This window comes from Bubalus kerabau, chromosome 23, assembly GCF_029407905.1.
Source record: "Bubalus kerabau isolate K-KA32 ecotype Philippines breed swamp buffalo chromosome 23, PCC_UOA_SB_1v2, whole genome shotgun sequence".
Classification (NCBI taxonomy): Eukaryota; Metazoa; Chordata; class Mammalia; order Artiodactyla; family Bovidae; genus Bubalus; species Bubalus kerabau.
Window position 1 is genome coordinate 28457000 of NC_073646.1, and position 27768 is coordinate 28484767.

The following is a 27768-nucleotide window of genomic DNA, read 5'->3' on the forward strand; positions in this document are numbered from 1 at the left end:
TGTTATCTGTCCAGTGTCCAAATTGCTGTCCAGCAGGTGGTAAGTGCTCCAAAAATGTTTGCTAATGGAAGAAGGAATGAAGAAGGAAGGGAAGGAGGAAAGGTGAGAAGGAAAAAAATAGACAACTGAGAAAAGGTGGGGAAGAAGTTATGACATGAACCAGAGCATCAGAGAAGGCCTCTGTGAATATGTAATATCTACATTGAGACTGAAGGTTGAGCAAAGAGCCTGAGGAGAGCACCCCAGGCAGAGGAAAGAGCAAGTGCAAAGGCCAGGAGGTAGTAACGAGCTTGGTGTATGTGAAGAAAGGAAAGAAGGCCAATGTGGTTGATTAGAGCCAGCAGGGGAGAGTCATAGGAGATGTGGTCAAAGAGGAACAAGCTGCCACATCACGCAGCACTCTGCAGGCTCTGATGAGGGCAGGTGTGTGCGTGCTAAGTCACTTCAGTCGTGTGTGACTCTCTGAGACCCCATGGACTGTAGCCTTCCAGGCTCCTCTGTCCATGGGATTCTCCTGGCAAGAATACTGGCATGGGTTGCCATGCCCTCCTCCAGGGGATCTTCCCTACCCAGGGACTGAACTCACGTCTCCAGCGGCTCCTGCATTGCCGGTGGACTCTTAACCGCTGCGCCACCAGGGAAGCCATGGAGATCTGATTTTAAGTGCCTACAACTCCAATGTGTCCTCTGATACTTGCCCCTAGATTTCTTCCTGGCCCTTCACTTTTAAAAATTATTTTATTTGGCTGTGTCGGGTCTTAGTTGTGGCGCATGAGCTTCTCTCTAGTTGTGGTGCTCGGGCTTTGTTGTCCCATGGCATGTGGGATCTTATGCCACCCAACCAGGTGGGATCTTGACCAGGAATGGAACCTGAGTCCTCTGCATTGCAAGGTGGATTCTTAACCACTGGACCACTTGGCCAGACACTTCAAATTCATCACCTGCTGAAGCAGATACTCTGGGTGTCCTGCCTGTATCCACCTGGCCCATCTGGGAAGTCATATGCAGACACTTCCCAGACCCTCAGTGTCCCCAGATGCTCCCTGAGTTTCTGTCTGGACGAGGTCCTGGGTGGGTGGGATTCTGTAGCCTCAGAACCTCCAGCCAGTTAGAGATAGGGATTGGTGAATAACTATCCCAGCTCTGTGGTTCCTGGGGGTCAGTTCTGAGGTGAGTTCCCCACAGTGTCTCAGAGGGTCCCCACTGGGATTGTCAAAGGGGTAACTTCTTTAAAAAATATTTTATATATTAATTATTTATTTATTTGGCTGCACTGGGTCTTAGTTGTGGCATGCAGGGTCTAATTCCCTGACCAGGAATCGAACCCCAGGTCCTCTGCATTGGCAGCTCAGAGTGTTGGCCACTGGACCACCGGGGAAGTTCCACAGTGGTAACCTTTTCATCAACACACCCTTTACTGGCTTTTCTCCTTTCTTTGTCTCTCTTCCTCATTCCTTCACAGCCCTGACTGTGATCAGCTCCCCAGTACAGTTCTTGCACCCCAATTCTCATCTTAGAGTCTGTTTTTGAAGGGACCATAATGAAGGCATTCCTTAAACAACTCATCACCTTCCCCTAAAATATTATTCTCTGTTCTCATTTCCACCATGAACCCTACTACCATAATCAGACACCCAAGTCTGGGCAGTTCTTCTAGAAAGATAGAGCAGCGGGTGTCTATTTATCAAGCCATTCCCTTCTCAAGTCCAGCCCTGTGCTGAGCAATGGGACTCCAGGGATGAATCTGATCATCTCCTGCTCTTGAGGGAGTCGCTGGTCTATTGGGGAGACAGATCTGGATCCAGGCAAGGTCCACACAACGTGCTCAGAACTGTGTCAGGAAAGTCAGAGAAGTCTTTCCCGAAGAGGTGCCATGGGCTGAGCACTGAAGGCTGAGTAGGGGCTGGCCATTTGGGAGGCAGGGGGGCGTTCCAGGAAGAAGGCATAGCTTATAGAAAAGTTCAGAGGGTATGAGAATCCAGGGGCTGGGGAGGGCAAGGGCATGGGAAGGAAATGTGATTTCATTCTGGGTTTGGTGTGGAGGAACGAGGAGAAGTGTGGGCAGGGGTCAGGGCATGGCAGGCCTTAAACCTCAGGATGAGAGGCTCCTGCCTCCTCCCGGGTTTGATGGAGAGCTCTGGAGGTTTCCTGAGCAGGGGAGTGTCACTGTCAGATTTGAGTCTGAAAATAATTCCCTGGGACTTCCCTCGCAGTCCAGTGGGGCAGGACTCGGGGCTCGGGTTTGATCCCTGGTCAAGGAACTAGATCCCAAATGCTGTAACTGAAGATCCTCCATGCCGCAAGGAAGATCGAAGATCCCATGACACAACCAAATAGATAAATATTTCAAAAAGAAAGAAAAAGGCTCAGTGGTAAAGAATCTGCCTGCCAATGCAGGAGACACAGGTTTGATCCCTGGTCCAGGAAGATCCCACATGCCATGGAGCAACTAAGCCTGTGCGCCAACATTACTGAGCCTGCGCTCTAGAGCCTGGGAGCTGCAATTAGTGAGCCCACACACAGCAACTACCAAAGCTCAAGTACCCTGGAGTCCATGCTCGGCAACAAGAGAAGCTGTCGCAAGAAGCCTGCGCACCGCAACAAAGAATAGCCCTTGCTCGCTGCAACTAGGGAAAAGCCTGCACAGCAACGAAGACCCAGCACAGCTAAAAATAAATAAATAAAATTATTTGTAATCAATTTTTTAAAAAAGAAAATGATTCCTCTGAATTAGTTTGAACTGGGGGGCTAGCTCAGCCAGGTTCCCTAGGTCAAAGCTGAAGGATAGGCATTTTTAACCAGTGAAAGAAGTCATTTTGAGCCCAAGTCTCTGGAGAATAGGCAGGGGCTAAGGCCCAGGAAGGGGAATACCCTTGAATTTCAAAGTGTCCAGCTCCCCAGGACCACAGCCCTCAGCCTCTGTGAGGCCTGATTCAGCTAAACAAAGCTGGGGAGCGGGGAAACTTGTCGGCTCACTGCCCCCAAGGTAACCATTAATCCTTCCCGGGGGGAATCCAGGGGCTAGTGCCCTGAGGGGCAGATCTTGGGCAGAATGGAGGAGCACACAGAGGCAGGCTCAGCACCAGTGCTGGGGGAACAGAAGGCTCTAATTGACAATCCTGCTGACATCCTAGTCATCGCTGCTTATTTCCTGCTGGTCATCGGCGTCGGCTTGTGGGTAAGAAGCTGGGAGATGTTGCTAGGGCCCCGCTTCTGGAGCCTGGGGGGATGTCTCAGGGAGCCCTGTGTGTGGCAGGGGAAGGATGCCTGGATCTTTGAAAAAGAAACCCGGTGTGGGACAAGTAATTCTTCTTTTGATAGTTTCAGGGCGGCCCAGTCCACACTCATTCACGCCTTGTCTGCCCACTTTGGGGCTGGACTAGTTTTAAGGGGTTAGTGGCTTTTCATCGGGATAGCATTCTAAATGAGGTCTCTGTTCCCCTGTCTACATAACAAGTGGCTGAGCAGAAACCTGTATCCAGGGCCCACAGGAAAGTCAGGCCCCATCTAGCCACAGTCGGGCTTGGGGAGTTGGATGCTGGGTTAGGGCCTGGGTGGATCTGTGTCTTGGGAGGAAGCTGGGGGTGGGGTCGGGTGGGAATCATGAGGGGAGCTGCATGCTGGTTAATATTCAGCCTGGAACAAGGCTGAGGAATGTGTTGAGGAGGCTAATGAGGTCCAAAGATGTCCCCCGAACCCAGGCCTCTCCCCACTCCCAACCCCCAGTCCATGTGCAGAACCAACAGAGGCACCGTCGGCGGCTACTTCCTGGCGGGACGGAACATGGTGTGGTGGCCGGTGAGAGAGGCGGGGCTGTGGAGTGGGAGGAGGCCTGTAGAAACAGCTTGGCTCACCCCCACCTCTGGCCACCCAGGTCGGGGCCTCTCTCTTCGCCAGCAACATTGGCAGTGGCCACTTCGTGGGCCTGGCAGGGACCGGTGCGGCAAGCGGCCTGGCGGTGGCTGGATTTGAGTGGAATGTGAGTCCCTCCTTTTGTCCAATAACCCACTCCCCACCCCAGGAACACCTGGAAGGGTCACACCTGGAGAGGCTCCAGGTGGAGGTGTGAGACCAGAGTTGGGACTTCCCAAATGTGCTGTGAGGCTAGGCTTCAAGTGATGCTCAGGCAGCCAGCTTGGAGGCAGAAGCAGGTGGGAGATCCCAGGATCAGGGCAAGGGTAGGTCTAGAGGAGGTGTATTAGCTGATCATATCAGCATTGGGGGTAAGATGCTTGAATTCATAGGAACGAGTCTGTTAGTAAGCAGTGTTTTAATAACAAAGTTGATCATAGTATGGCGGTAAACAAAACCAATCACACGAATAATAGTGTTCAATACTGGGATATGGCAGGTGGTTTGATTCACTATTGCTATGTGAGCCTAAACCAGCCACACCCTCATTGGCCTCAATTTACTCCTCTCTGAAATGGGGTGAACAGTCTCAAAGTTGGTACAGTGCTTCTTCTGACACTCTCCGAAGCAGGCCTGTGAGCATCTTTAAGCCAAATGAAAGCCCCTTGCAGAAAAGGGCAGGAGAGGAAGCTCTGGGACTGAGGCTTGCCTCGGAGACTTGGAAAGATCAGGGCTTTGAGCTCAGGGCTTCCTGGAGGAGGAGGCCTCTGAGCTGAGCCTTGAAGGATAGATGGTTTGGGTGGGTGGAAAAGAGAGGGGAGGCAGAGGCTGGGGTTGGGCTGAAGGGTCTGTACTTGGATTCAGGTGCTGGGGGTGGGAGGAGGAGGAGTCTAGGGGTCATCTTGGGAGAGATGGCCAGGGGTCATGGCCTGGGAAGGCAAGAAGGGCTGTAGTTAAGGGCCCAACGAAGTATCAAGAGCTTGTCCAGAAAGCCCAGAGCCCAAGGTCATCGTCTGTATTTGTGTCCTCTGGGGCCCTGGTGTGACCTTGCCTTGGAGTAGCATATTCCCCAAGAGAGGAAGGTTCTTCAGACCCCTTGGGGGCGGGGACGGGCTCAAAGCAAGATCTTGGGTGGGGAGTCACCCTCCGATGTTGCGTTGTGCCCACAGGCACTGTTCGTGGTCCTGCTACTTGGGTGGCTCTTCGTGCCAGTGTACCTGACCGCGGGCGTCATCACCATGCCGCAGTACCTGCGCAAGCGCTTCGGCGGCCATCGTATCCGCCTCTACTTGTCCGTGCTCTCACTTTTTCTGTACATCTTCACCAAGATTTCGGTAAACACGCTTGGTGGGTTGGAATGGGCCCCTGGAAGGGTGGGACCACCCAGTGGAGGTCTCTAGAAAGCCCCCGAGGGGGCGCAGCTGAGGAACAATTGCTGTAACAACCGTAATGGAGGCAGGGCCTGGAAGGAATCGGTTTCTGGGGCTACAGCCATAGTTCAGTTCAGTCGCTCAGTCATGTCTGACTCTGAGACCCCATGAATTGCAGCACGCCAGGCCTTCCTGTCCATCACTAACTCCCAGAGTTCACTCAGACTCACGTCCATTGAGTCAGTGATGCCATCCAGCCATCTCATCCTCTGTCGTCCCCTTCTCCGCCTGCCCCCAATCCCTCCCAGCATCAGAGTCTTTTCCAATGAGTCAACTCTTCGCATGAGGTGGCCAAAGTACTGGAGTCTCAGCTTTAGCATCATTCCTTCCAAAGAAATCCCAGGGCTGATCTCCTTCAGCCTGGAGACTGGTTGGATCTCCTTGCAGTCCAAGGGACTCTCAAGAGTCTTCTCCAACACCACACTTCAAAAGCATCAATTCTTCAGCACTCAGCCTTCTTCACAGTCCAACTCTCACATCCATACATGACCATTGGAGAAACCATAGCCTTGACTAGACGGACCTTTGTTGGCAAATAATGGCTCTGCTTTTCAATATGCTATCTAGGTTGGACATAACTTTCCTTCCAAGGAGTAAGTGTCTTTTAATTTCATGGCTGCAGTCACCATCTGCAGTGATTTTGGAGTCCAAAAAAATAAAGTCTGACACTGTTTCTACTGTTTCCCCATCTATTTCCCATGAAGTGATGGGACCAGATGCCATGATCTTTGTTTTCTGAATGTTGAGCTTTAAGCCAACTTTTTCACTCTCCACTTTCACTTTCATCAAGAGGCTTTTGGGGTGGTGTCATCTGCATATCTGAGGTTATTGATATTTCTCCCAGCAATCTTGATTCCAGCTTATGCTTCTTCTAGCCCAGTGTTTCTCATGATGTACTCTGCATAGAAGTTAAATATGGTGACAATATACAGCCTTGACGTACTCCTTTCCTGATTTGGAACCAGTCTTTTGTTCCACGTCCAGTTCTAACTGTTGCTTCCTGACCTGCATATAGGTTTCTCAAGAGGCAGGTCAGGTGGTCTGGTATTCCCATCTCTTTCAGAATTTTCCGCAGTTGATTGTGATCCACACAAAGGCTTTGGCATAGTCAATAAAGCAGAAATAGATGTTTTTCTGGAACTCTCTTGCTTTTTCCATGATCCAGCGGATGTTGGCAATTTGATCTCTGGTTCCTCTGACTTTTCTAAAACCAGCTTGAACATCTGGAAGTTCACAGTTCACATATTGCTGAAGCCTGGCTTGGAGAATTTTGAGCATTACTTTACTAGCATGTGAGATGAGTGCAATTGTGCGGTAGTTTGAGCATTCTTTGGCATTGCCTTTCTTTGGGATTGGAATGAAAACTGACCTTTTCCAGTCCTGTGGCCACTGCTGAGTTTTTCAAATTTGCTGGCATACTGAGTGTAGCACTTTCACAGCATCATCTTTCAGGATTTGAAATAGCTCAACTGGAATTCCATCACCTCCACTAGCTTTATTTGTAGTGATGCTTTCTAAGGCCCACTTGACTTCACATTCCAGAATGTCTGGCTCTAGGTGAGTGATCACACCATCGTGATTATCTTGGTCGTGAAGATCTTTTTTGTACAGTTCTTCTGTGTATTCCTGCCACCTCTTCTTAATATCTTCTGCTTCTGTTAGGTCCATACCATTTCTGTCCTATACCAAGCCCATCTTTGCATGAAATGTTCCCTTGATAGCTCTAATTTTCTTGAAGAGATCTCTAGTCTTTCCCAATCTGTTGTTTTCCTCTATTTCTTCGCATTGGTCGGATGCTGTAAAGAGCAATATTACATAGGAACCTGGAATGTCAGGTCCATGAATAAAGGCAAATTGGAAGTGGTCAAACAGGAGATGGCAAGAGTGAGTGTCAACGTTCTAGGAATCAGCGAACTAAAATGGACTGAAATGGGTGAATTTAACTCAGATGACCATTATATCTACTACTGTGGGCAGGAATTCCTTTAGAAGAATGGAGTAGCCATCATCGTCAACAAAAGAGTCCGAAATGCAGTACTTGGATGCAATCTCAAAAATGACAGAATGATCTCTGTTCGTTTCCAAGGCAAACCATTCAATATCACAGTAATCCAAGTCTATGCCCCAACCAGTAACTCTGAAGAAGCTGAAGTTGAACGGTTCTATGAAGACCTGCAAGACCTTTTAGAACTAACACCCAAAAAAGATGTCCTTTTCATTATAGGGGACTGGAAGGCAAAAGTAGGAAGTGAATAAACATCTGGAGTAACAGGCAAATTTGGCCTTGGAATACGGAATGAAGCAGGGCAAAGACTAATAGAGTTTTGCCAAGAAAATGCACTGGTCATAGCAAACACCCTCTTCCAACAACACAAGAGAAGACTCTACACATGGACATCACCAGATGGCCAACACCAAAATCAGATTGATTATATTCTTTACAGCCAAAGATGGAGAAGCTCTATACAGTCAACAAAAACAAGACCAGGAGCTGACTGTGGCTCAGATTATGAACTCCTTATTGCCAAATCCAGACTTAAATTGAAGAAAGTAGGGAAAACCACTAGACCCTTCTGGTATGACCTAAATCAAATCCCTTATGATTATACAGTGGAAGTGAGAAATAGATTTAAGGGACTAGATCTGATAGATAGAGTGCCTGATGAACTATGGATGGAGGCTCGTGACATTGTACAGGAGACAGGGATCAAGACCATCCCCATGGAAAAGAAATGCAAAAAAGCAAAATGGCTGTCTGAGGAGGTCTTACAAATAGCTGTGAAAAGAAGAGAAGCAAAAAGCAAAGGAGAAAAGGAAAGATATAAACATCTGAATGTAGAGTTCCAAAGAAGAGCAAGAAGAGATAGGAAAGCCTTCCTCAGTGACCAATGCAAAGAAATAGAGGAAAACAGCCATAGTGGGAGGTATCAAAAAATAAGGGCACTTTTGAGGTGTGGCCAAAAGTTTGGCCCAAAAGTGACCCAAAATTTTGGGTCGTGATTCTGGGCAGGAGGTGGACCTGGGTCCCCACCCTGGCGCCTGGATCCTGACCTGCACGCTCGCTCCTTCCCCCAAGGTGGACATGTTCTCCGGGGCAGTATTCATTCAACAGGCTCTGGGCTGGAACATCTATGCCTCCGTCATCGCGCTCCTGGGCATCACCATGATCTACACTGTGACAGGTGGCGGGGGCGGGGTCTTAGGGAAGGGAGCCGTGCTAGGGGCGTGGACTGTAGGCGGGGCTTAGGGAAGAGAACCGTGCTAGGGATGTGGAGTGTGGGCGGGGCTTAGAGGAGTCACCAAAGATAGAAGGCTGGAGAAGTTAAGTGTGATGTGAGCAGAAGGATCTAAGTCTTTGGAAAGCAAACTACACCTCCCCCACCCCGACCCTCTACCCCCTCCCCCTCCCTCCTCCTCCTTCCGCCCCCACGTTCCTTGGATTGGTCCGGAAGTTCATAGCTCCGAGCCCCTCTTGGGCTTGGACAACAAGGAAGACTTAAGTTTTTATTAACTTCTGGCGGGGGGAGAGTGGACTTGGCCAGACTCCAGGATAGCTCACCAATCCCAGTGTAGGCCCAGGGAGCCCGGGGTAGGGTCTGAGGCCTGACGCTAGCCCAGAGTGGGCGGGGCCTGGTGCCAAGGCCGGCTGTACGGCCCGGCCCCTCGGGGTGGGATGGAACTGAGAATTGGACCTTACAGGATCACCTCCTTCTGTTACATACACGAGAAAACCTGGACTTAGAGGAGGGCCTGTAGTGGAGGTCCTACACGGGGGGCACCTGGCATCCGTGAAGCCCCAAACTCAGCCCTACTGTGCTCACCCAGCCCTGCCTCCTGACACCGGAGTGCAGGAGCTCGGAGAATGGGCCATCATTTTGAAATTTGCCCTCCAGGAAAATTAATTGGAAAGGGGGAACCCTTTTCCAATTCCCCGCAAAGACAGTCTATGTACTAGAGGCAGCCTGTCTGGGCTGTGCCCCCTGACCCAGGCCGGTTGCAGGAGGGCTGGCGGCGCTGATGTACACGGACACGGTGCAGACCTTCGTCATTCTCGCGGGGGCCTTCGTCCTCATGGGTTACGGTACAGGCTCAGCCCATGGCAGAGGGGCGCGGAGGGCGCAGCTCGCAGAGCTCTCCACTCGGGAGCAGGGACATCGCGCGTCTTAGGCGGGGTGGTCCGAGGGAGGGCCTTGTCGCGGGCGCCGGGTCCCCTGACGGCCGTGCCCTCACAGCCTTCCACGAGGTGGGCGGGTATTCGGGGCTTTTCGACAAATACTTGCGGGCAGTGACGTCCCTGACGGTATCCGAGGATCCGGCCGTGGGCAACATCTCCAGCTCCTGCTATCGACCCCGGCCGGACTCCTACCACCTGCTCCGGGACCCTGTGACGGGGGACCTGCCATGGCCCGCGCTGTTTCTGGGGCTTACTATCGTGTCCAGCTGGTACTGGTGCAGCGACCAGGTGAGGGGTCGGGGCTGCGGCGGGATGGGAGGCCCGGATAGAACCTGCGGGGGTGCCGAGCTGAGATGGGTGGAGCCTGAACCCACCTGGGAAGCCAGGTGGAAGGCGTGGTCCGAGGTGGGGGGCGGGGGGGAGGCCTGCCAAATAGACCTACCCAGATGCAGGCGGATCCAAGGGGCAAGGTCCGTTCTTGGAACTGATTTGTCCACCTCGAGGGGCCAGCGGCGGGGCCCGGATTAGAGAGGCGTCTTGGGGCAAGGCCAGAGAGACGGCGACTTACCCGGGACTGGACGCAGGTAGTTTGAAAGCTCCTCGTCGCAGGTTATAGTGCAGCGCTGCCTGGCTGGGAAAAACCTCACCCACATCAAGGCGGGCTGCATCCTGTGCGGCTACTTGAAGCTGATGCCCATGTTCCTCATGGTCATGCCTGGAATGATCAGCCGCGTTCTTTACCCGGGTAACGTCTGCAACCCGCCCCGCCCCCGAATCCTGAGCCGCATCCAGCCCCTTTCTCAGTGGAGTCTCCCATTTCCGTTCCCGTCCGAAGATTTGGGCCACCCAGTCCCGCCTCCCACCTGGGGATCCCATCTCTCCACTGGGATTCCCGGTCCCCACTTGGGCGATCCGAAGTTTCAGACCCGGCCCCGCCCTAGCCGCGTGGCGCCCTCCTTCCCGCAGACGAAGTGGCGTGTGTGGTGCCCGAGGTGTGTAAGCGCGTGTGCGGCACCGAGGTGGGCTGCTCCAACATCGCCTACCCGCGGCTCGTCGTGAAGCTCATGCCCAATGGTAAGGGCGGTCCCCGGGTTGCCCTCCATGTCCATAGGCGCCAGTGCGAGGGGTCACCCCTCGCCCGGCCCACACCCTACGGTCGCCCCCTCGCGACCGCATGCTCACGGCTCCAGTCCTCCCGCAGGTCTGCGCGGACTCATGCTGGCGGTCATGCTGGCGGCGCTCATGTCCTCGCTGGCCTCCATCTTCAACAGCAGCAGCACACTCTTCACCATGGACATCTACACGCGCCTGCGGCCCCGCGCGGGCGACCGCGAGCTGCTGCTAGTAGGACGGTGGGCCTGGGTTTTCCATCTCCGGCCCCACGACTCGGCCCCGGGGGAGGGGCAGTAGGGACAGGGGGAGACCGGGTCCTGGGTGAAACCTCCCGATGGCCGCCCACCGCAGGCTCTGGGTGGTGTTCATCGTGGCCGTGTCGGTGGCCTGGCTGCCCGTGGTGCAGGCGGCGCAGGGCGGGCAGCTCTTCGATTACATCCAGTCGGTCTCCAGCTACCTGGCGCCGCCGGTGTCGGCCGTCTTCGTGTTGGCGCTCTTCGTGCCCCGCGTCAACGAGAAGGTGAGCGTGTGTGTACATCGGGCGCTGGGGCCGGACTTGGACGCCCGTGGAGGCTGACGCGCTCTCCGGCCCCGCAGGGCGCCTTCTGGGGACTGATCGGGGGCCTGCTGATGGGCCTGGCACGCCTGGTTCCCGAGTTCTCCTTCGGCTCCGGCAGCTGCGTGCGCCCCTCGGGGTGCCCCGCTCTCCTCTGCCGCGTCCACTACCTCTACTTCGCCATCCTGCTCTTCGTCTGCTCCGGCCTCCTCACCCTCGTGGTCTCGCTGTGCACACCGCCCATCCCGCGCAAGCACGTAAGTGCAGGCCTCCCGTAGGAGCACTAAACGCGGGTGGGTGTGGCCCCTCTCCAGCCCGAGGCTGCAGTCTGCTTCCCACGACCTCCAGTGGGGAGGACCTGATGTCTGTAAGGAGGTTTGGTGAGGACAGACCAAGGAGTCCAATTTGAAGCTTTACTTGCAAAGCAAGCACAATGTTTTGATTCAAATCAAGTTTATTTGAGGTGGTTTGGAGGTGGCCTGAAGATCACGGGGGAGGTGAAAGCCCCCCCGAGTTTTGGCCTGAGTGGTGGCCGGGAGGGACCGAGTACTACCCCAAAAGCCCCCAAAGGGCTTGGTCTTGTGCTGCAGGAAGGTGGGTGCCCCAGGGCAGAGCTGATTGGGGAACAGGACAAAAGAGCCGGGGCCCAGAAGGAGGGGCAGGACTCCACAGGTGCAGGAGGGGCAAAGGCAGCAAAAGGAAGCCCTGGGAGCAAACACCCGCAGGGAGGAACACGGCATTGGCAGGACTGGAAGACTAAAGTACTAGAATTGAATTGTGAGTGTAGATGGGGGACATGGGGGTGATGAAGCCGAGGGCAGAGCAGGGCCAAGAGTTTTTAAACACTTAGTTGAGCAGCTTGGGTTTAGCCTGAGGGCAGCCATGGAAGGTGGTCCCGAGCTGCTGTGCAGGTTGGACAGAGAGACATGAGAGAGTGGACGGGAGACCTGCTCTGGGGCAGGGTCGGGGGACAGCCTCCCACTCGGCCCCTGCTCCCTCCTTCCCCAGCTCTACCGCCTGGTTTTCAGTCTCCGGCACAGCAAGGAAGAGAGGGAGGACCTGGATGCTGAGGAGCTAGAAGGTCCGACCGCAGCCCCCGTGCAGAACGGGCGCCCTGAGCACGCAGTGGAGATGGAGGGTAAGGCACTGCCCCCAGGAGTTGCGGCGGGGGAGCTGCGGGAGCAGAGTGTCCTCAGACTCACTGTCAGGCCTCAACTTCTCCCAGCGCCCCCGCCCCCAAGGCCAGGCCTGTTGCGGCAGTGCCTGCTCTGGTTCTGTGGCGTGAGCAGGGGTGGGGCGGGCAGCCCCCCAAGCCCCACCCAGGAAGAGACGGCTGCTGCAGCCAGGCGGCTGGAGGACATCAGTGAGGACCCACGCTGGGCCCGCGTGGTCAACCTCAACGCCCTGCTCATGATGGCCGTGGCCACATTCCTCTGGGGCTTTTATGCCTGAGGCCCACTGTGTTGGACACTCTGAGCCACAGCCTTAGATGAGTAGGGGTGGGGAGCCAGCTGCAGTGAGAAGGGCCTGGGGCCAGAGAGTAGCGGGGAGGCCCCGGGACCCCTACTCTCTGCCTTGTTTCTGCCTGGGACCCAGTCCATAGCCACACCCTGTGAGGCCTTGGCCAGCTGGCCACTGTAGTTCCCCTAAGAACAAATAAAGCTGCGTTGCCTAGTCCTGCTGCAGCCAGAGTGTCCTTGTTCCAAGCCCCTGTCCTGAGACCTGGGCCTCCGGCGGGGCTGCTCACAAGACCTTCTTTTCTGGGCACAGGAGCCACGTGGCCCTCCACTCATCCACCTCTAGCTGGTGCTTCTCAGTGCTCCAGCCCGCATCCTGTAGACCTGGGGACAGGGCAGAGGGGTGGTGCTGTGGGGGAGACTCTGGGCTAACCCTGGGGAGAGGGGTAAGGTGCAGCACGGGCTGGGTGTACTGCTCAGGCTCCCCTTGCCTCTGCGGGGTGATCTCTGGTGTAAAATGAGGCTAAAACCTCATCTGGTTGCCGTATGAATTCACTAAGCAGCAGAGGGGAAAGGGCTAGAATGGAGTAGGGGCTAAATGAAAGATCATCATAAGTAATTTGTGAGCCTTCCCCCTCCCCCAGAACCCACCACCTCACTCCTCTCTCCAGTGCCAACTGGGCTTCCATAGTCTGTCAACACTGAGTGCCTCACAGACCGTCCTAATCTGCCCGTCCTGCAGACAGGGAAACTGAGACCCAGACTTGAGATCACAGAGAGAAATCCAGGTCTTCCACCTCCCAGATAGAGGGGTCGGGATGGGGCTAGGCAGGGCCTCTGGGGAGAAGGTCCAGGAGCCGTGGAGCAGAAGGATGTTACCTTTCAAGAACTTTGGGAAGAGCTTGTCCAGCACTTGGTATGTCTCCCTGACAACGACCCAGCTCTCCTTCTCAGGACCTGGACAGGGGTGAAGAACCAGAAGCTCCCAGGTGTCCCAAGCCGAACAGGGTCCTTCCCCTCTCCACCCAGCTTTGGTCAGAAGAAGCCTGGACTGCGAGGCATTTACCTGCCCGTGCTTGGTTCCTCAGTTCCTCCAGCTCTTCTGGGAGGGGTCCATCTCCCCACAGGGCTCCAAGCACCAGTCCGTGAGTGGCAGCCCTTAGAATGGCTTCAGGTCCTGCCATCTGACTCAAGACAACCTGTACCTGGTCTGGAGAGACCCAGGGACAGAGTGATTCCAGGGAGGGGCTAAATCTGAAACTCTCTCAGGCCTACCAGCCTGCTTCATCCCTGTCTGGCCCAAAGGCCTTGGCCTGGCATGAAAGGCCAACTCCCACCCTTTCCTTTCCAACTTCATCTCCTGTCACTGCCCAGTGCTCTGGCCAAGCTAAAATGTCCAATTTCCAAGATACAACTTCAAAGCAGCTCCCTGAGGTGGGCTTATCTTGCATGTCTTTAATAGTTAGTGAGAATAAGCATCTTTTAACACACAACCAGCAGACCATTAAACTTTAGTGCCTGCTTCCTCAAGAGGTGACCTGAATAGGAGACGAAAGAGGTTCCTAAGAAGAGAACCAAAGGTCACAATCTCATTTGTATGTGCTGCAATGTAAAAGTGCTTTTATTTAATTGCCTTTTCTGATCCTCATAAAAACCCTGCAGATAATAAGACAAGTATTATTAGCTCCACTTTACAGAGTGCTCAAGGGAAGTTTACAGGGGCATGCAGCTATACAATTTGAATGGATTCAATCTCAGCTTCAAGCTCCTTTGAGGACAGCAGGCAGACTCCGAACTGTCCAGCGTGTGTCCAGAGCTTGGGGCCCAGGGGCTGAAGGAATGAGAGGCTGAGCCCAGGAGGGTGAGTCTGAAGCTGGGAGAACACTGCACACTTACTTCGTGACTGGTCCCAGCGAAGGAGGTAGGGTTCTTGGTGCCCCTCAACCAGCTGCTGCAGCTCAGAGACACTGAAGGAAACAAGAGTGTGCAGTCAGTGGCGGGGGAGAAGACAAAGCAGGCATGACCATCCAGTCACTGCACAGCCACCTAACTGTTAACCTGAACTGTCCTGCACCTCTTTCCCATCCGCCCCTCAGCTGTTACCCTCCCCGGCATCAACCCTTCCTTTCTTCCTGCATCCAACAAACACATCAACAAACATGTCTTCTTTGTCTTACAAGAGTCACTTGAGTAGCCCTACACTCAGGCAAGTAAACATCCACAGAGTAGAACTACTTTATTTGGTGGTTCAGAAAGGCCAATCTGGGATTTCTCTAGTGCTCCTACTACAAGGAGCATGGGTTCAATCCCTGGTCAGGGAACTAAGATCTCACATATTCATGTTATACACCGCCTGCCCTCAAGCACCCACAGTGATACCACCCCCCCACCCCCGCCTACCACCAATAGAAATGAAGAACCTGGGAGGTAGGGCTTGGTCAGGGGAGGCAAGTGATAATCAGAACAAGGAGCACAGGCTTCCCTGGTGGCTCAGTGGTAAAGAATCCGCCTGCCAATGCAGGAGACATGGCTTCGATCCCTGATCCAGAAGAGCCCACATGCCACGGGGCAGCTAAGCCTGTGTGCCACAACTACTGAGCCTGTGCTCTACAACCTGGGAGCTGCAACTGCTGAGCCCAAGTACCGCAACTACGATGCCCTCGAACCCTAAAGTCCGTCTCTGCAACAAGAGAAGCCACCACAATGAGAAGCCCCCACACTGCAACTAGAGAGTAGCCCCTGCTCTCTGCAACTAGGGAAAAGCCCATGCAGCAACGACCAAAAGACCCAACCAAAAATAAATAAATACACTTATTAAAAAAAAAAAAAAAAGAACAAGGAGCACATGGGGGGAAGGGTGACAGCGGTGATGGTTGGGAGATGTTGGGACACTCACCTGGACGTCACGCGGTGTAGGGGGGCCCCCAAGGATAGAGACACAGATGACCAGAAACCTGTGGGAAGCTGGAGTCAGGATGCCCAGGCAGAGGAAGGAGCTAGGAGACATAAGACTTGAGCCCAAGGGGTTGGGTCACCTGTCCACAGTGGCTCCATCTGATTGGCTGATGTGGGGCCAAGTACCTCTCCCCGCTGAAGGAAGTGCCTCAGGACCAGCCAGAGCCGCTGTTCATTCAAGGTCTCTATGACAAGGGCCCGGACCGCTCGGTAGTTGGCGTAGATGTGCAGGGCAGTGAGGAAGAAGAAACAGCCGAGGCTTAAGCTGGGGCAAGAGAGTGAGCTGGTCCGTGGGAGCAGAGGCCCAGCTGGGCGCCTCCTCCCTGCCTTAGATCCCGGCTTACCTGGGGCTATCGGACACCAGGGGCAGCATCAAAAGGCTAACCAGGAGCCCCGCCAGGTTTACCAGCGTCTCCTGGAAAATGGCAGAGGGGTTGGGAGCTGGAGGGCTCCCCTCCAGGCCAAACTGAACATCCCTGAGTGCCTTTCACCATAGTCCTCCCTGCCCCAGATGCTCCCTACACCAATATGGGTGCCTAGGAAATTTTTAACATTTTTGATGAGTGAGCCATCCTTTGAGATACCATCTGCTTCTCTGTCCAGCTAGATGCAATGCCCGTGGAACATTTCTTTGTTTTGCAAACATCACTTGTGTAGCCCTACACTCAGGCAAGTAAGTGTCCACAGAGAAGAATGACTTTATTTGGTGGTTTAAAAAGGTTGATCTGGGACTTCCCTGGCGGTCCAGTGGTTAGGACTCCATGCTTACACTGCAGGAGCCATGGGTTCAATGCCTGGTCAGAGAACTAAGAATCTACATGCTGCATGGTGTGGCCAACAAAAAAAGAGGCCGATCCCCCCCAGCCCCTTGGTATGCAATAACAGGCAGACACTTCTGCAAAGAGGTCAACGAACCTAGGAAGAAATGCACAAAATCCCAACTTCCCTGGAAAATCAATGTTATCAGACCCCACTGATGGCCCAAGATGGCCTGACTGAGCCTACCTTAGGGGAAAAGACCCATGGCCACAACCCCCAACTCATCAGGAGGGAGGAGAAGTCTGAACTGGGGTCCCTGACTATGGGGGTCCCTGGGATAGGTGGTCCTGGTGCAGAGGGGTGGGCTGTGGGTGTAAACTGGGGATCAGGGGCCTTGGGAGCTCAGGAACAGAGGGCCCTCCCCAGGGTGAGAACAGTCATCTCCAGCAGCCACACGGAGTGGGCAGCAAAGCAACAGCTTCAGAAAGCAGGGGCCTGGTCCCGGGCTGAGCACCGGTCTCGGGTACCCCAGTGACCTTACCGCCTCTGTGAACTGAGGAAGCCCCGGGGCCCTGGAAAATAGGCCTGGGGGTGGAAGGGGCTAGAGGTTAGAAAGAGAGCAGGCGAGACAGCAAGCACGGGGCTGGGAGATCCTAAAGACCTGGGCCTGGTGTACTCACTCCCTAACAACTTTGGAAAGACAATAGGGAAGAACTCGTTCAACCATTTCTTGAGAGAAGGGACAAGCCCAGGGGGACCCAGGGAGAATCAACCTTTCTGGGTCTTTTTTGCCTCAGCTGTGGAGCGGTGACAATGACACCCTGCATGAATCCATTGTAAGGATTTCATGAGTTCAGACAAACGAAATACTTGGCACATGGTTAATGCTTAAAAAATATTAAATTGTGTTGGGACTTCTCTGGTGGTCCAGTGGTTAAGACTCTGCTCCCAATGTAGGGGGCACAGGTTCAATTCCTGGTCAGGGAACTAAGATCCCAAATGCTGTACAGCATGGCAAAAAAAAAAAAGAACTTGTGTTAATATGATTGAAAACAGTTTTAATTTTTTTTAAATGAAGTTCTATTTCACAGAATCATATAAGAGAAGGCCACAAAGTAGGATTGGAGAGAACAGAGGTTTTTTGTTTGTTTGTTTGTTTTGGCCATGCCCCCCACCCTCACCCCAGCATGTGGGAGCTGAGTTCCCTGATCAGGGATAGAACCCAGCCCCCTGTACTGGTACGGAGTCTTAACCACTGGACCACCAGGGAAGTCTCAAGAATAAATGTTTCTAAATTGCTTCAATGTCAAAGAAAACCGTGTCACACTTGTGACCTCCCTGGGCCTCACTTTCCACATCTGTAAAATGGAGATAATAATAGTATCTATCTTAGGGGCTTGGTGTGAGTTAAACAATTTACATAAGCACTTAGCACGGGGGCGGGGGGTACAGAGGGATCCCATTCCTTAAGGGTTTGGCCCTAGGAATGTCCCCATCCCCACTCCAGGCTCCTTTGGTCAGGCGAGGGGCTGGGCGGGAAGGGCCTGCTACGCTGCCAGGGGGAAGCCTCAGGCCAGTGACTCTAGGCACCTCACTTTCTAACTTGCCAGGAGCTTTAACATGTAGGGTCTCACGTGGTCAGAACACGTACCTCACAGGGTGAGGCTCTGCTTAAAGAGGACGAGGTCCAGGGCAGGGGTCACTCCTGGCCACAGGGGCAGCGGGCAGGGCCTGGACTTGTTGCCACAGAGTCGGAGCCCTCACAGCTGATGACCTGTCCGAAGACTCACCGACGCCTCCTCCCGCCTGTCTCCCAGCGCTGCCCTGGAGCCCTCAGCTGCGTCACTTCCTATTCCCACACTGTGCCCCGCCCCTTCCCTCCGACTCGGCTGCTCACCTGGCTGCCATCCTTGGCTGACACGTCGGCCATGTTGTTTCTCCGGGCCTGATGCATGGTCAATGCGGCCCGAGTGGCCCCACCAGCCACACCCACGAGGCACTGGGGGGAAAGGGAGAGGAAAAGTCAGAGGGGCTGTGAGCTGCGGCAACACAAGCGTTTCTGGGGGTGAGCAAACAAATGGCTCAAACCAGTTTGAAAAAAGTAGGCCTCAGGCCACCCCACAGTGAAACGTTGAATGCTGTCCATTCTCACCCCGCATTTCCACTAGGCCCACCTCCCCTGTCTTGTTCCAGGAGAAAACTAAAGGTGTGCCTGCCATGCCACCCTGTGGAGAAGAAACTCACTTTCTTCCCCCAAGGTGGAGACCCGAAGGCCATTCTTAATCCAGAACTTCTCCAGCCTCCAGTGTCTGCTTTAGCTGCCTCCTCCCCTGGAGGAGCTCCCAGGCCCAGTCTGGCTTGCAACTTGGCGCTTACGTTCTCCCTGCCTGGAACTAACTCCACTTTCTTCCTGCCCCAGTCGAGGCCTAGCCAAGCCTTCCAGGCCAGTTCAAAACCCACACCAGTGGCCCTGACCACCTAGGGCTCTCCCTCTGAGATGGGAGAGCTCATCGACTAGGACCACTGAAGGCTTTCATTCATTTGTCAAGTCTCTTAGATGTTAGATACACATTTTGGTGCTGTGGTAGACTTCAGATACAACTGCTGCCCTCCTGGAACTTAGAAATCATCAGATAGTAAACAAATAAACCAGTGATGACATGGTCAGCATTTGTTCAAAGGTAAGAGGAATGAGGTATGAAAGGAGGCTGCGGTGATGGGTGGGGACCTGATCACACAGAACCACAAAAGCCTCATTAAGGTCTTTATACCAAGAGCAACAGGCAGGGTATTGACCTGATTTGATTTCCACTCTAATAAGGACTATGGGGTTGCTCTGAGGACTGAAGAGGGGTGATAACAGATTCAGGGAGATGACCTCAGAAAATTACTGTGCTTTTTTTTAAGCAACAAGGATCCACCAGGTGACATGGGGATGCAGACATAAAAGGACTGGAGAGATTTAAGAGGGGAAAATACAGTCTTGAATGGAGGCTTAGGTGAGGGTGACAGGTGACAGGGGGAGGAGGCGAAGGCATGGATGATAGCCAGGCTTCTGGTTGTTGCATCTGGGGGATGGAGGTTCTGGTCACTGGAGACTAGAACCCTGGAGAGGGGTGGGAAGGGCAGAGGGGGAAGCTCACAGCCATGTTGGAGTCCCTTATTTAACAGATGAAGAGACTGAGGCCCTCAGAGCAGAGCTCAATGCAGTATTTTGGCAGACGTCACAATCTTTTTTCCTCTGGGGTTTCCTGCCCTCAAGGGGGCGGGGTGCTCACAGCATTCAGTCCTGGGCCAGGAGCTCAGCGGCCTCCACCTTGAAGAGCTGTCGGCTCCTAAATGTCAGTCGTGCCATGTGGAATAACACACATGATTTTGAAGGGATGGTTGGGCCTTTGTGATAGGTCTTAGGTCTTTTTTTTTTTTTTTTTTTTTTTTTTTGCCACACCACAAGGCATGCAGAACTTCCCTAACCAGGGATCGAACACCAAGCCTCCTGTGGTGGAAGTGTGGAATCTTAACCACTGGATTGCCAGGGAGATCAATTACGTGTCTTCCTGACTCTTTGCTCTGCGTCTGGTATTTAACCCTGTGGGGAAGACAGGCTGGGCCTCAGGTTCCGTCTTCGGATGAGGCCAACCTGAAGGAACCACCAGGGTGAGCGGCCTGGCAGAGAGGAGGAGCCCAGATTCACCCCACTTGCCCCTCCAGCCTCACTGTCTGGTCTGCACTCTGTCTTGCCATTGACTTTGACCTGCAGTGCTCTTTCTACCCACAATGCCCACCCTGCAGCTCACACTCATTCTTCAGGGCCCACTCTCAGGGAAGACCTTCCTACATCCCCTGAGCAGGCCAGAGTCCCTGCTGAACCCTCCTGCAGCCCCTATACTTCTCATCTGGAATACCTATAGCTATCATTTAATAAATATTTAATTACGTGTAGCTTTCTTTCAAAGATGGGAGGGCCTGTGTTCTGTGCCAAACATGCAGCAGACACTCTAAATATTTTATGGAAAGAATGAAAGGTGGATAGAGGGCTGGTCCCACGGTGTTGACAATGGATCCCCTGTTCCATCTCTTGCTCAGAGGTCCCTCACCCACCCCCGGCTCCAGACACCACCTTAGACCATCTCAGACTCTAGAGGGTGTCTGGCTGGAGAGGAGGATCAGAATACACCGCTGGGTCTGAGAAGAAACATCTGAACTTTTTCACTCTTTTAGAAGTGCCTTGAACACAGCCCAGGCTGGGCTGCCCTCGGGGCTCCAAGTGAGCCCCCACAAAGCACCACCAGGGCAGGAATCTTGGGTATAGGGGTGCCCCAAGATGGGTACCTTGGCCAGGTTGCTGATGCAGATGGTTATGGTGAAACAGAAGGGCAAAATGGGAGCCATTATCTCGAGGAACATGGCGATGTCGTTGAGGATGTCAGCAAAAAGCCTGGGGAAGGGATACAGGGTCAGAGGTCAGAGACCTTCATGCTAGAAGACTCCCCTCTCCTCAGTTCCAGCCCCTTCTCACCTCCACTGCTTGGCATTACAGTCCATTTTGCTCCTATGGGGGAGAAGACATTGGTCAACAATTTGGATTTAAGGGGAAAACACATCCTGTGGGCAGTGCGGGCCATCCTCAGGACTTGGGAAGGTCCAAGGGCTCAGAAGAAGAACCCACACCCCAGCCAGACTTCTGTCCCCACACTGTCACTGCTGCCTGAAATGCCACCATCAGCAGGAAGGACCGTGGTTACTCACGAGTGGTTACTCACATTCAGTGGTCACTCACATTTCCCCCTTACTAACCCATCAGGCACCGAAGGAAAAAACTGATTGTCCCGTGGCTGCTCCCCATCCCCTGACCCTGCTGGGAAAGAGGCCATCCCTGGGTTCCTCTGCCATCTGCCCTCCTCTCTTCCTCCTGCTTCAGAGGGTACCCAGCAAGAAACCCGCATATTCTGTAAGCACTACATTTAGCGTAAATGCTACCCTGCGTGTTACAGACAACCAGCCTGGAGAAGGGTAGGACTTCCCTCGGATCATGTGGAGAATGGGGGTAGAATAGCCAAGAGAAAGAGCCAGCTCTGACACCCAACCTAGAACATCTCTATTTCGTGACACCATGGACAGTTCCCTCCTCTGCAGGTGGAGTGACTCCTGGACCCTTGTACAAACCCCCAGGGACCCCTTCTCCAAGATCCCAGTGGCAGGAGACATTATAGCCCTTGGGCGAGATCAGACTTTACAGCATTAACACTGACCCTGACTTTGAAATCTAGACAGAAAGAAAGCATTCCTGGGTAAGGCATGGGGTGCACATGGAGAACGCCTGAGGGAACTAATACATGACAAAGGCAGGACTAGAACATGGGGGCTCCGATGCCTCAGAAAGAGTATAGGCTTTAGGTTCAAATCCCATCTCACCAGTTACAAGCTCTGTGACCTGGTCTATTTTACATCTGGACAAGGTACACATTCGATCCTACTCTACAGAGTTATTAGAAGGATTAGAGAGGATACACAGAGAGCTGGTGAGGCCCAGTTTGGGCTGGTAATCGCGGCTGGCATTCGCTGAGCACTGATTACGTGCTAAGCACTTTAGATACACTAGCTCGCTGCACCTCACAACCACGATTGATGGCAGATATTAAATCATTCCTGAGGTCCTTCCAGTACTGACCAGAAGAGGAAGCAGGCAGCACAAGGCCCTCAGTCCCTTCTGGATAGATGGTGACATGTATCCCATGTAGGACAGGGATTCCGATGACCTCCCCAAGCCCACTCTCTACAATTCAACCACGTATCTAAGCCACCACACTGCAGGAGGGTCATTCCTTTTGAGCTGAGCACTGTCCCACCCAGGCATCTCTTTTAACAAACCAGCAAAGGATGCTCAGAGCATCCTGGCTCCCTCTGTTTTTCCCATGATGGGCAGCAGATGGGCCAATCAGTGCTCTTAAAGGCAGATCTCATCCCGGCAGTGGCTCTGTGGCTTCACTGCTTGGTGACCCCAGGAAGGCACCTGTACTGGGTACTCATTAAAGACTCCTTAGCTCTGATGTACCTGATAAATTTCCCCTCCCTTGGAGATGGGTAGGAAAGAGGCAGAGCTGAAAACACAGCCAAGGCTGAGACAGACATGACTCTGAGGATCAGGAAGAAAAACTCACCCCATCCACCAGGCAAAGACGATGCGGCCCAGCATGCCAGTTGAATCTGGGGGAAAGAAGCATTGGTAAGGAACAAGCAAGAGCCTTGGGTGCTGTGGGGCCTGGCACCAAGATGGCTTTCCATCTTGGGTCACTGCCTTTGGGAGCTTAGTCCAGTTTAATAAGTTCTAGCTGCATGATGGGGTCAGAAGTGCCTAGACTTAGTAGTCCCTCAGCACATACCCCAGAGAACTAGGTACCCACACACATCAAGAGACATGGACCAGAAGGATTCTTCGCAGCACTGTTTATAATATCAAAAAACTATTAGGTTGGACACCAAATGCTCACCAACAGGAGAATGCATAAATGAATTCTGGGTCATTTACTCAGGGGCATATTAGATAGCTATGAAAATCCAATGGACCACAACTACTCACATCAGCATGGATGGATCCTAGTATCATCATCCTACATGAAAAAGTCAGCCATGAAGACTACATACAGCATGAAGACTACATACAGCACAATATGCTGTTTGTAAAAGAAAAAAATTCCTGATGCTTTCATTAAAGAAAAGACCCTGATGCTGGGAAAGATTGAAGACAGGAGAAGGGGGCAACAGAGGAAGAGATGGTTGGATGGCATCACTGACTCAATGGACACGAGTCTGAGCAAACTCTGGGAGATGGTGAAGGATAGGGAGGCCTGGTGTGCTGCAGTCTACGGGATGGCAAAGATTCAAACACGACTTAGTGACTGAACAAATGCTCTTCATAAAGCTTGAAGACAACTGAAACTATAGTGTTGAGGTATATATATCAATATGGTAAAACTATTTTTTTTATAAAAGCAGGAAACGCTCTGGAAAGTTCAGAGGTTATTGTTGATATTCTAGCTATTAGGTTGGGCAGTGGGTTCACAGACGGTCATTAGAGTATAAATAAATGAAAAGGATTTGAACTGCAGGTTAGTGACAAGAGAGCTGGGAGTATATGCTTCCTCAGGCTGGGGTAAGTCAGAGAAATTTCTGGAATCCACTAGACTTTCATTTGCACAAGGGCTTACTGGCTCCCTACTGTGTGCCAGGCACTACGTGAGGGTCTGGCCAGGAGGTGTATGTGTGGCGGGGTGTAGCGGACCACAGTGAACCAGAGAGTCATGGTTCCAGGCTCAAAAGCAGACAGCAACCATGATGAAGGACATACACACCTGACAAGGGGACCACTCTATTGGAGGCCATGTGCAAAGCCCTCGTCAGCTGTGGAGGCTGGCGCTAGGGCACAATACTGACACACAGCCTCGCTGTCTTTCAAAGTCTACACTGTACACCACTCTGCTGCGGCTGCTGCTAAGTCGCTTCAGTCGTGTCCGACTCTGTGCGACCCCATAGACGGCAGCCCACCAGGCTCCCCCGTCCCTGGGATTCTCCAGGCAAGAACACTGGAGTGGGTTGCCATTTCCTTCTCCAATGCGTGAAAGTGAAGTCGCTCAGTCGTGTCCGACTCTTAGCGACCCCATGGACTTCAGCCTACCAGGCTCCTCCGTCCATGGGATTTTCCAGGCAAGAGTACTGGAGTGGGGTGCCATTGCCTTCTCCAGTACACCACTCTAGGAAACTTAATTCTGACCTGGTCCTCTTTGCCTCACTTACAATTAGCTGAGCTGCAAGATCTAAAAACTTATGAATCCTAGTAAGGGATCAGCTGTCCACAAATTGTACTTGGCTCCCTCTGAAAACTCTAACTGGCAAAAGGGTATGGTGGTTAAGAGTGGGACACAGGGGCTTCCCTGGTGGCTCAGTGGCAAAGAAACCACCTCCCAGTGCAGGAGACATAGGTTTGATCCCTGGTCTGGAAAGATCCCATTACTGAGCCTGTGTGCCTAGGGTCCAGGCTCTGCAACAAGAGAAGTCCGTGCACCAGAACTAGAGATTAGCCCCCGCTTGCCGCAACTAGAGAAAAGTCTGCCAACAGCGAAGACCTAGCACAGCCAAAAATAAATGATTTTTAAAAAAACAGCTGCTAAAAAAAAAAGTAGGAGGGGACATATGTATACCTATGGCTGACTCATGTTGATATTCAACAGAAGACAACAAAATTCCATAAAACAATTATCCTTCAATTTTTTAAAAATGTAGGACACAGGAGTCCGTCAGTGTGGGTCCAAATCTTGGCCCTGTGACCATAGGCAAATTGCTAAACCTCTCTGTGTCCCAGCTTCCCCCTCTGGAAAAGGAATTCATAAAAGCATCTACCCAGTATGGCTGTTGCAGAGATTACGCTATATATTACATGTCAGTGTGCAAAATGCCTGGCACACAGCAGGCTGTCAAAATACTGGCTGCTCGTAGTATTAATATCACTAGTTATGACAGTTAACATCATGTTCCATAAGGAGACCTGTAACTAAAAATGACCATATCAAAAAATTCCAAGGGAGTTTTTTATGTAAAGTTCTGCATGCAAATTTCTCATGTTTGATGGAAACAAGTATGTAACATCCTTTCTAATGAATGGGGCTTCTTTTAATGTCAACAACAGGCTTTATAGTAAGTGGCTGTTTTTTCGTCTTAAAATGGTCTTGTTTTTTTCTTAATAACCTGCCTGAGCTGAAGACATATATAAATATGTTGGTGATTAGACTAGAGTGCTTAGAAATGACACGAAACTACTGACCCCAGCACCCACTGCATTCCAAACACTTAAGCCACAGGGGTGCAATAGAAAAGATCCAATTTAAACAGTGTGGAGGTATAAAAATGTACCCTACAACTAAAACTGCTGGGTTCAAATCCAAGCCCCACCACTTACTGGCTGTGACCCTGGGCAAGTTACTGTTCTATGTCTCAGTTTCCCCGTCTACAAATTGGACACAATGACAACACCCATCTCAGAGCTATTGTGAATGCTGAATCAATACATTTAAAGACTGGTATACTGAGACTTCCCTGGTGGTCCAGCAGTTAAGATTCTGCCTTCAAATGCAGGGGACACAAATTTGATTCCTGGTCAGGGAACTGCTATCCCACATACCTAAGCCTGTGAGCTGCAACTACTGAGCCCTCAAGCTCTGGAGCCTGTGCTCGGCAACTAGAGAAAGCCTTCATGCTCAATGAAGGGCCAGCACAGTCAAAATTTAAAAACAAACAAACAAACAAAGACTGGTACATAATAAGTACTGTGCAGGAACTATTATTAATATTATTAAAAGAAGAGACAACTCAAACAAGAGCCACAGATCACCACTTTTCCACTGACATGTACTCTCAGAGAAAGAGCTTCTTTCCAGAGGTGACTTACATTTGGACAGTTTGGTTAATGCTAAGGGTACAAGCAGGAGCCTCCAGATTCTTCAAAAGATCCAGGGAGGCTCACCAGAGCCGTGGCCAGGCTGACACTAGGAGCAATGAGCCTTGGGTCTGATTGAAATCCCCACTGGGAACAACAGTGAAAGACAAAGGATGGAAGAGACAACCAAGGGCCCTCCTGATGGAAAACAGTTCCCCTCTTCTTTTCTGCTTCACTCTCTAGAGGGCATGGCACCAAACTGTATCTCTGTGCACTCCCCACCCCTGCTAATGGTTTTTCAAAAACCAGTATACATTCAACAGATGGTTAATATAGTTATTATTTATAGATCATCTACTTTCCCAGAGGATCCAAAACACCTTTCATTCTTACCCAAACTTCCTCTCTGCCACTCAGGACCTATTACAAAATTGCTTTTTTCTAGAATTAACTAATTTCCCAAACCCCCGGCAGTTGGCAGTTTTATTCAACACTTGAACTTGTAGGCAGTCCTCCACAGATGAGGAGTAAAGGGAAGGGGAACGTTTTGCTTAGGGATCTGGGCTCCAGATGATTAAGGGACACTGAACAGCATGTATGGGGAACAAAGTGCAGCTTCAAGGCTGGTGGGCGGGATAAGGGTATTCCTGCCCTGTGTTATTCATCAGTTGTCAATAAAGACAACACAAATGTTTTACTCAGTTGAATTTTGCTTTTAAACGGTACAAGGCACTCTTCGAGGAACCGGGGAGACTTGGCTCCTGGATTTAATCAGACAGGAATGCATAAACATACTCATCACAGCTCTGAGTTAGATGTCAAAACACTGGGAGAAGGGAAAAGGAGGGGTTGGGCTTCCCTGTCGAAGGAAAAAGACGACAGAGATGATGGCAGGGCTGAGACGAGCGATGGGTGAGACTTCAGGGGCCCAGCTCACCTTTCACGAGCCAGGTGGCCGTGGCAGCTGAAACAGAGGCTTTTGCGTCCCCTACCCCTATGCCCAGCAAGACTGCGTGGGTGGCCAGGGAGCCCGAGAGGCTGGAAGCAAAGGCCTGGAGAAGAAAATAAGTGGGGTGAGGACTAAACGTAGGTTCATGGAGATCTGAGATCTATCATCAGCCCCACATCACCGGAGTGTGTGGCCTGGGACGTGTCACAGCTCGTCTCTGGGTCTCAGTGTCCAGTCTGTAAGTGGGAAGGGACAGGTGGCGCTCTGTCTCCCCTGCCCCGGCTACGTGTCTCTCCCTTTCCCGGTCGGCCAGGCTGACCTGCACGGAATCCCACAGCTGGTAGGGCAGGTAGTCCGGGCTGACGCTATCGGGGAAGCCCTGAGGCAGGAACACGGCCAACAGCCGGGAGAAAGGTGGGGAGGCAGTCCCGGGAGCCACCCCTCTGCCCCCATCTCGTCCTCCGGGTTTCGCTGTGAAGGCTCCGGAGAACCCCCACCAGCGGCGCCCCCAGGCCTCCCACTGCAGGCTCCCGTCGGGGGCGGCACGGCACCCCCGGGCCGCCCCGGAGCCGAACTGCTCGGAGCACAACACATCAGCCATCCCGAGACCCTCCCTCAGCCCTGCAGGATGGGAAACGTGGCCACAGGGCACTTCCGGCTCCACTACGGCGGCTGCAGAGGGACAATCTTCCTCCGCGAAAAGGGCCTCCTGCTTCTGTGTCTGATTTCAACCAGCGACATGGTTCCTTTCCAGCCTCCCGGCCCTGCCTCGACCTCCCGGGGCTGGTCGTTCCTCGTCCTGGTTCTTTGTAGCATCTTGTCTGGGGCCGCGGGAGCCCTTTGACTCGCCAGACGCTGGAGGTACTGGCTTTGCTGTGACCCACGACTTCCGGTTATGGGGACAAGGGAAGAGGGCGTCCCTAGGGAATTGGTTTTGACCCAGTGCAGCCACAGAATTTTTAGCTTGTGTGGCCTTGGGCAAGTCAGTGTCCCCTCTGGGCCTCAGGTGCCTTCTCTGCTGTGAGGACAGAGACTATATTTTACTCCTGTTCCTAGTACCCAACACGTAGTAGGTGCCTGAACGGTATTTATG

General features: G+C 52.6%; 2 protein-coding genes across 3 annotated transcripts; one reads left to right on the forward strand and one right to left on the reverse strand.

Annotated features, from left to right (window-relative positions):
* Positions 1 to 3052: 3052 nt before the first annotated feature.
* Positions 3053 to 12577, forward strand: SLC5A2 (solute carrier family 5 member 2). Of its 2 annotated transcripts, XM_055561717.1 has the most exons (14): positions 3053 to 3178; positions 3727 to 3798; positions 3875 to 3979; positions 5022 to 5186; positions 8359 to 8464; positions 9283 to 9363; positions 9515 to 9744; positions 10066 to 10201; positions 10423 to 10530; positions 10658 to 10808; positions 10921 to 11089; positions 11167 to 11382; positions 12134 to 12263; positions 12351 to 12577. In XM_055561717.1, exons 1-14 carry the CDS (start codon positions 3053 to 3055, stop codon positions 12575 to 12577), a joined length of 2022 nt encoding a protein of 673 aa, XP_055417692.1. The 2 variants fall into 2 exon arrangements, with proteins under 2 accessions (XP_055417692.1, XP_055417691.1); XM_055561716.1 differs by having other exon boundaries at positions 12134 to 12577.
* Positions 10286 to 27411, reverse strand: RUSF1 (RUS family member 1). Its single transcript, XM_055561718.1, has 13 exons — positions 26995 to 27411; positions 26664 to 26778; positions 22458 to 22503; positions 20816 to 20848; positions 20629 to 20734; positions 18194 to 18295; positions 15882 to 15952; positions 15618 to 15802; positions 15479 to 15536; positions 14479 to 14549; positions 13649 to 13792; positions 13462 to 13539; positions 10286 to 12966 (listed from the first exon to the last, which is right to left on the reverse strand). The coding sequence occupies exons 1-13, from the start codon at positions 27274 to 27276 to the stop codon at positions 12869 to 12871; spliced, it is 1389 nt and encodes a 462-aa protein (XP_055417693.1). The 5' UTR covers positions 27277 to 27411; the 3' UTR covers positions 10286 to 12868.
* Between the last annotated feature and the right edge of the window lie 357 nt (positions 27412 to 27768).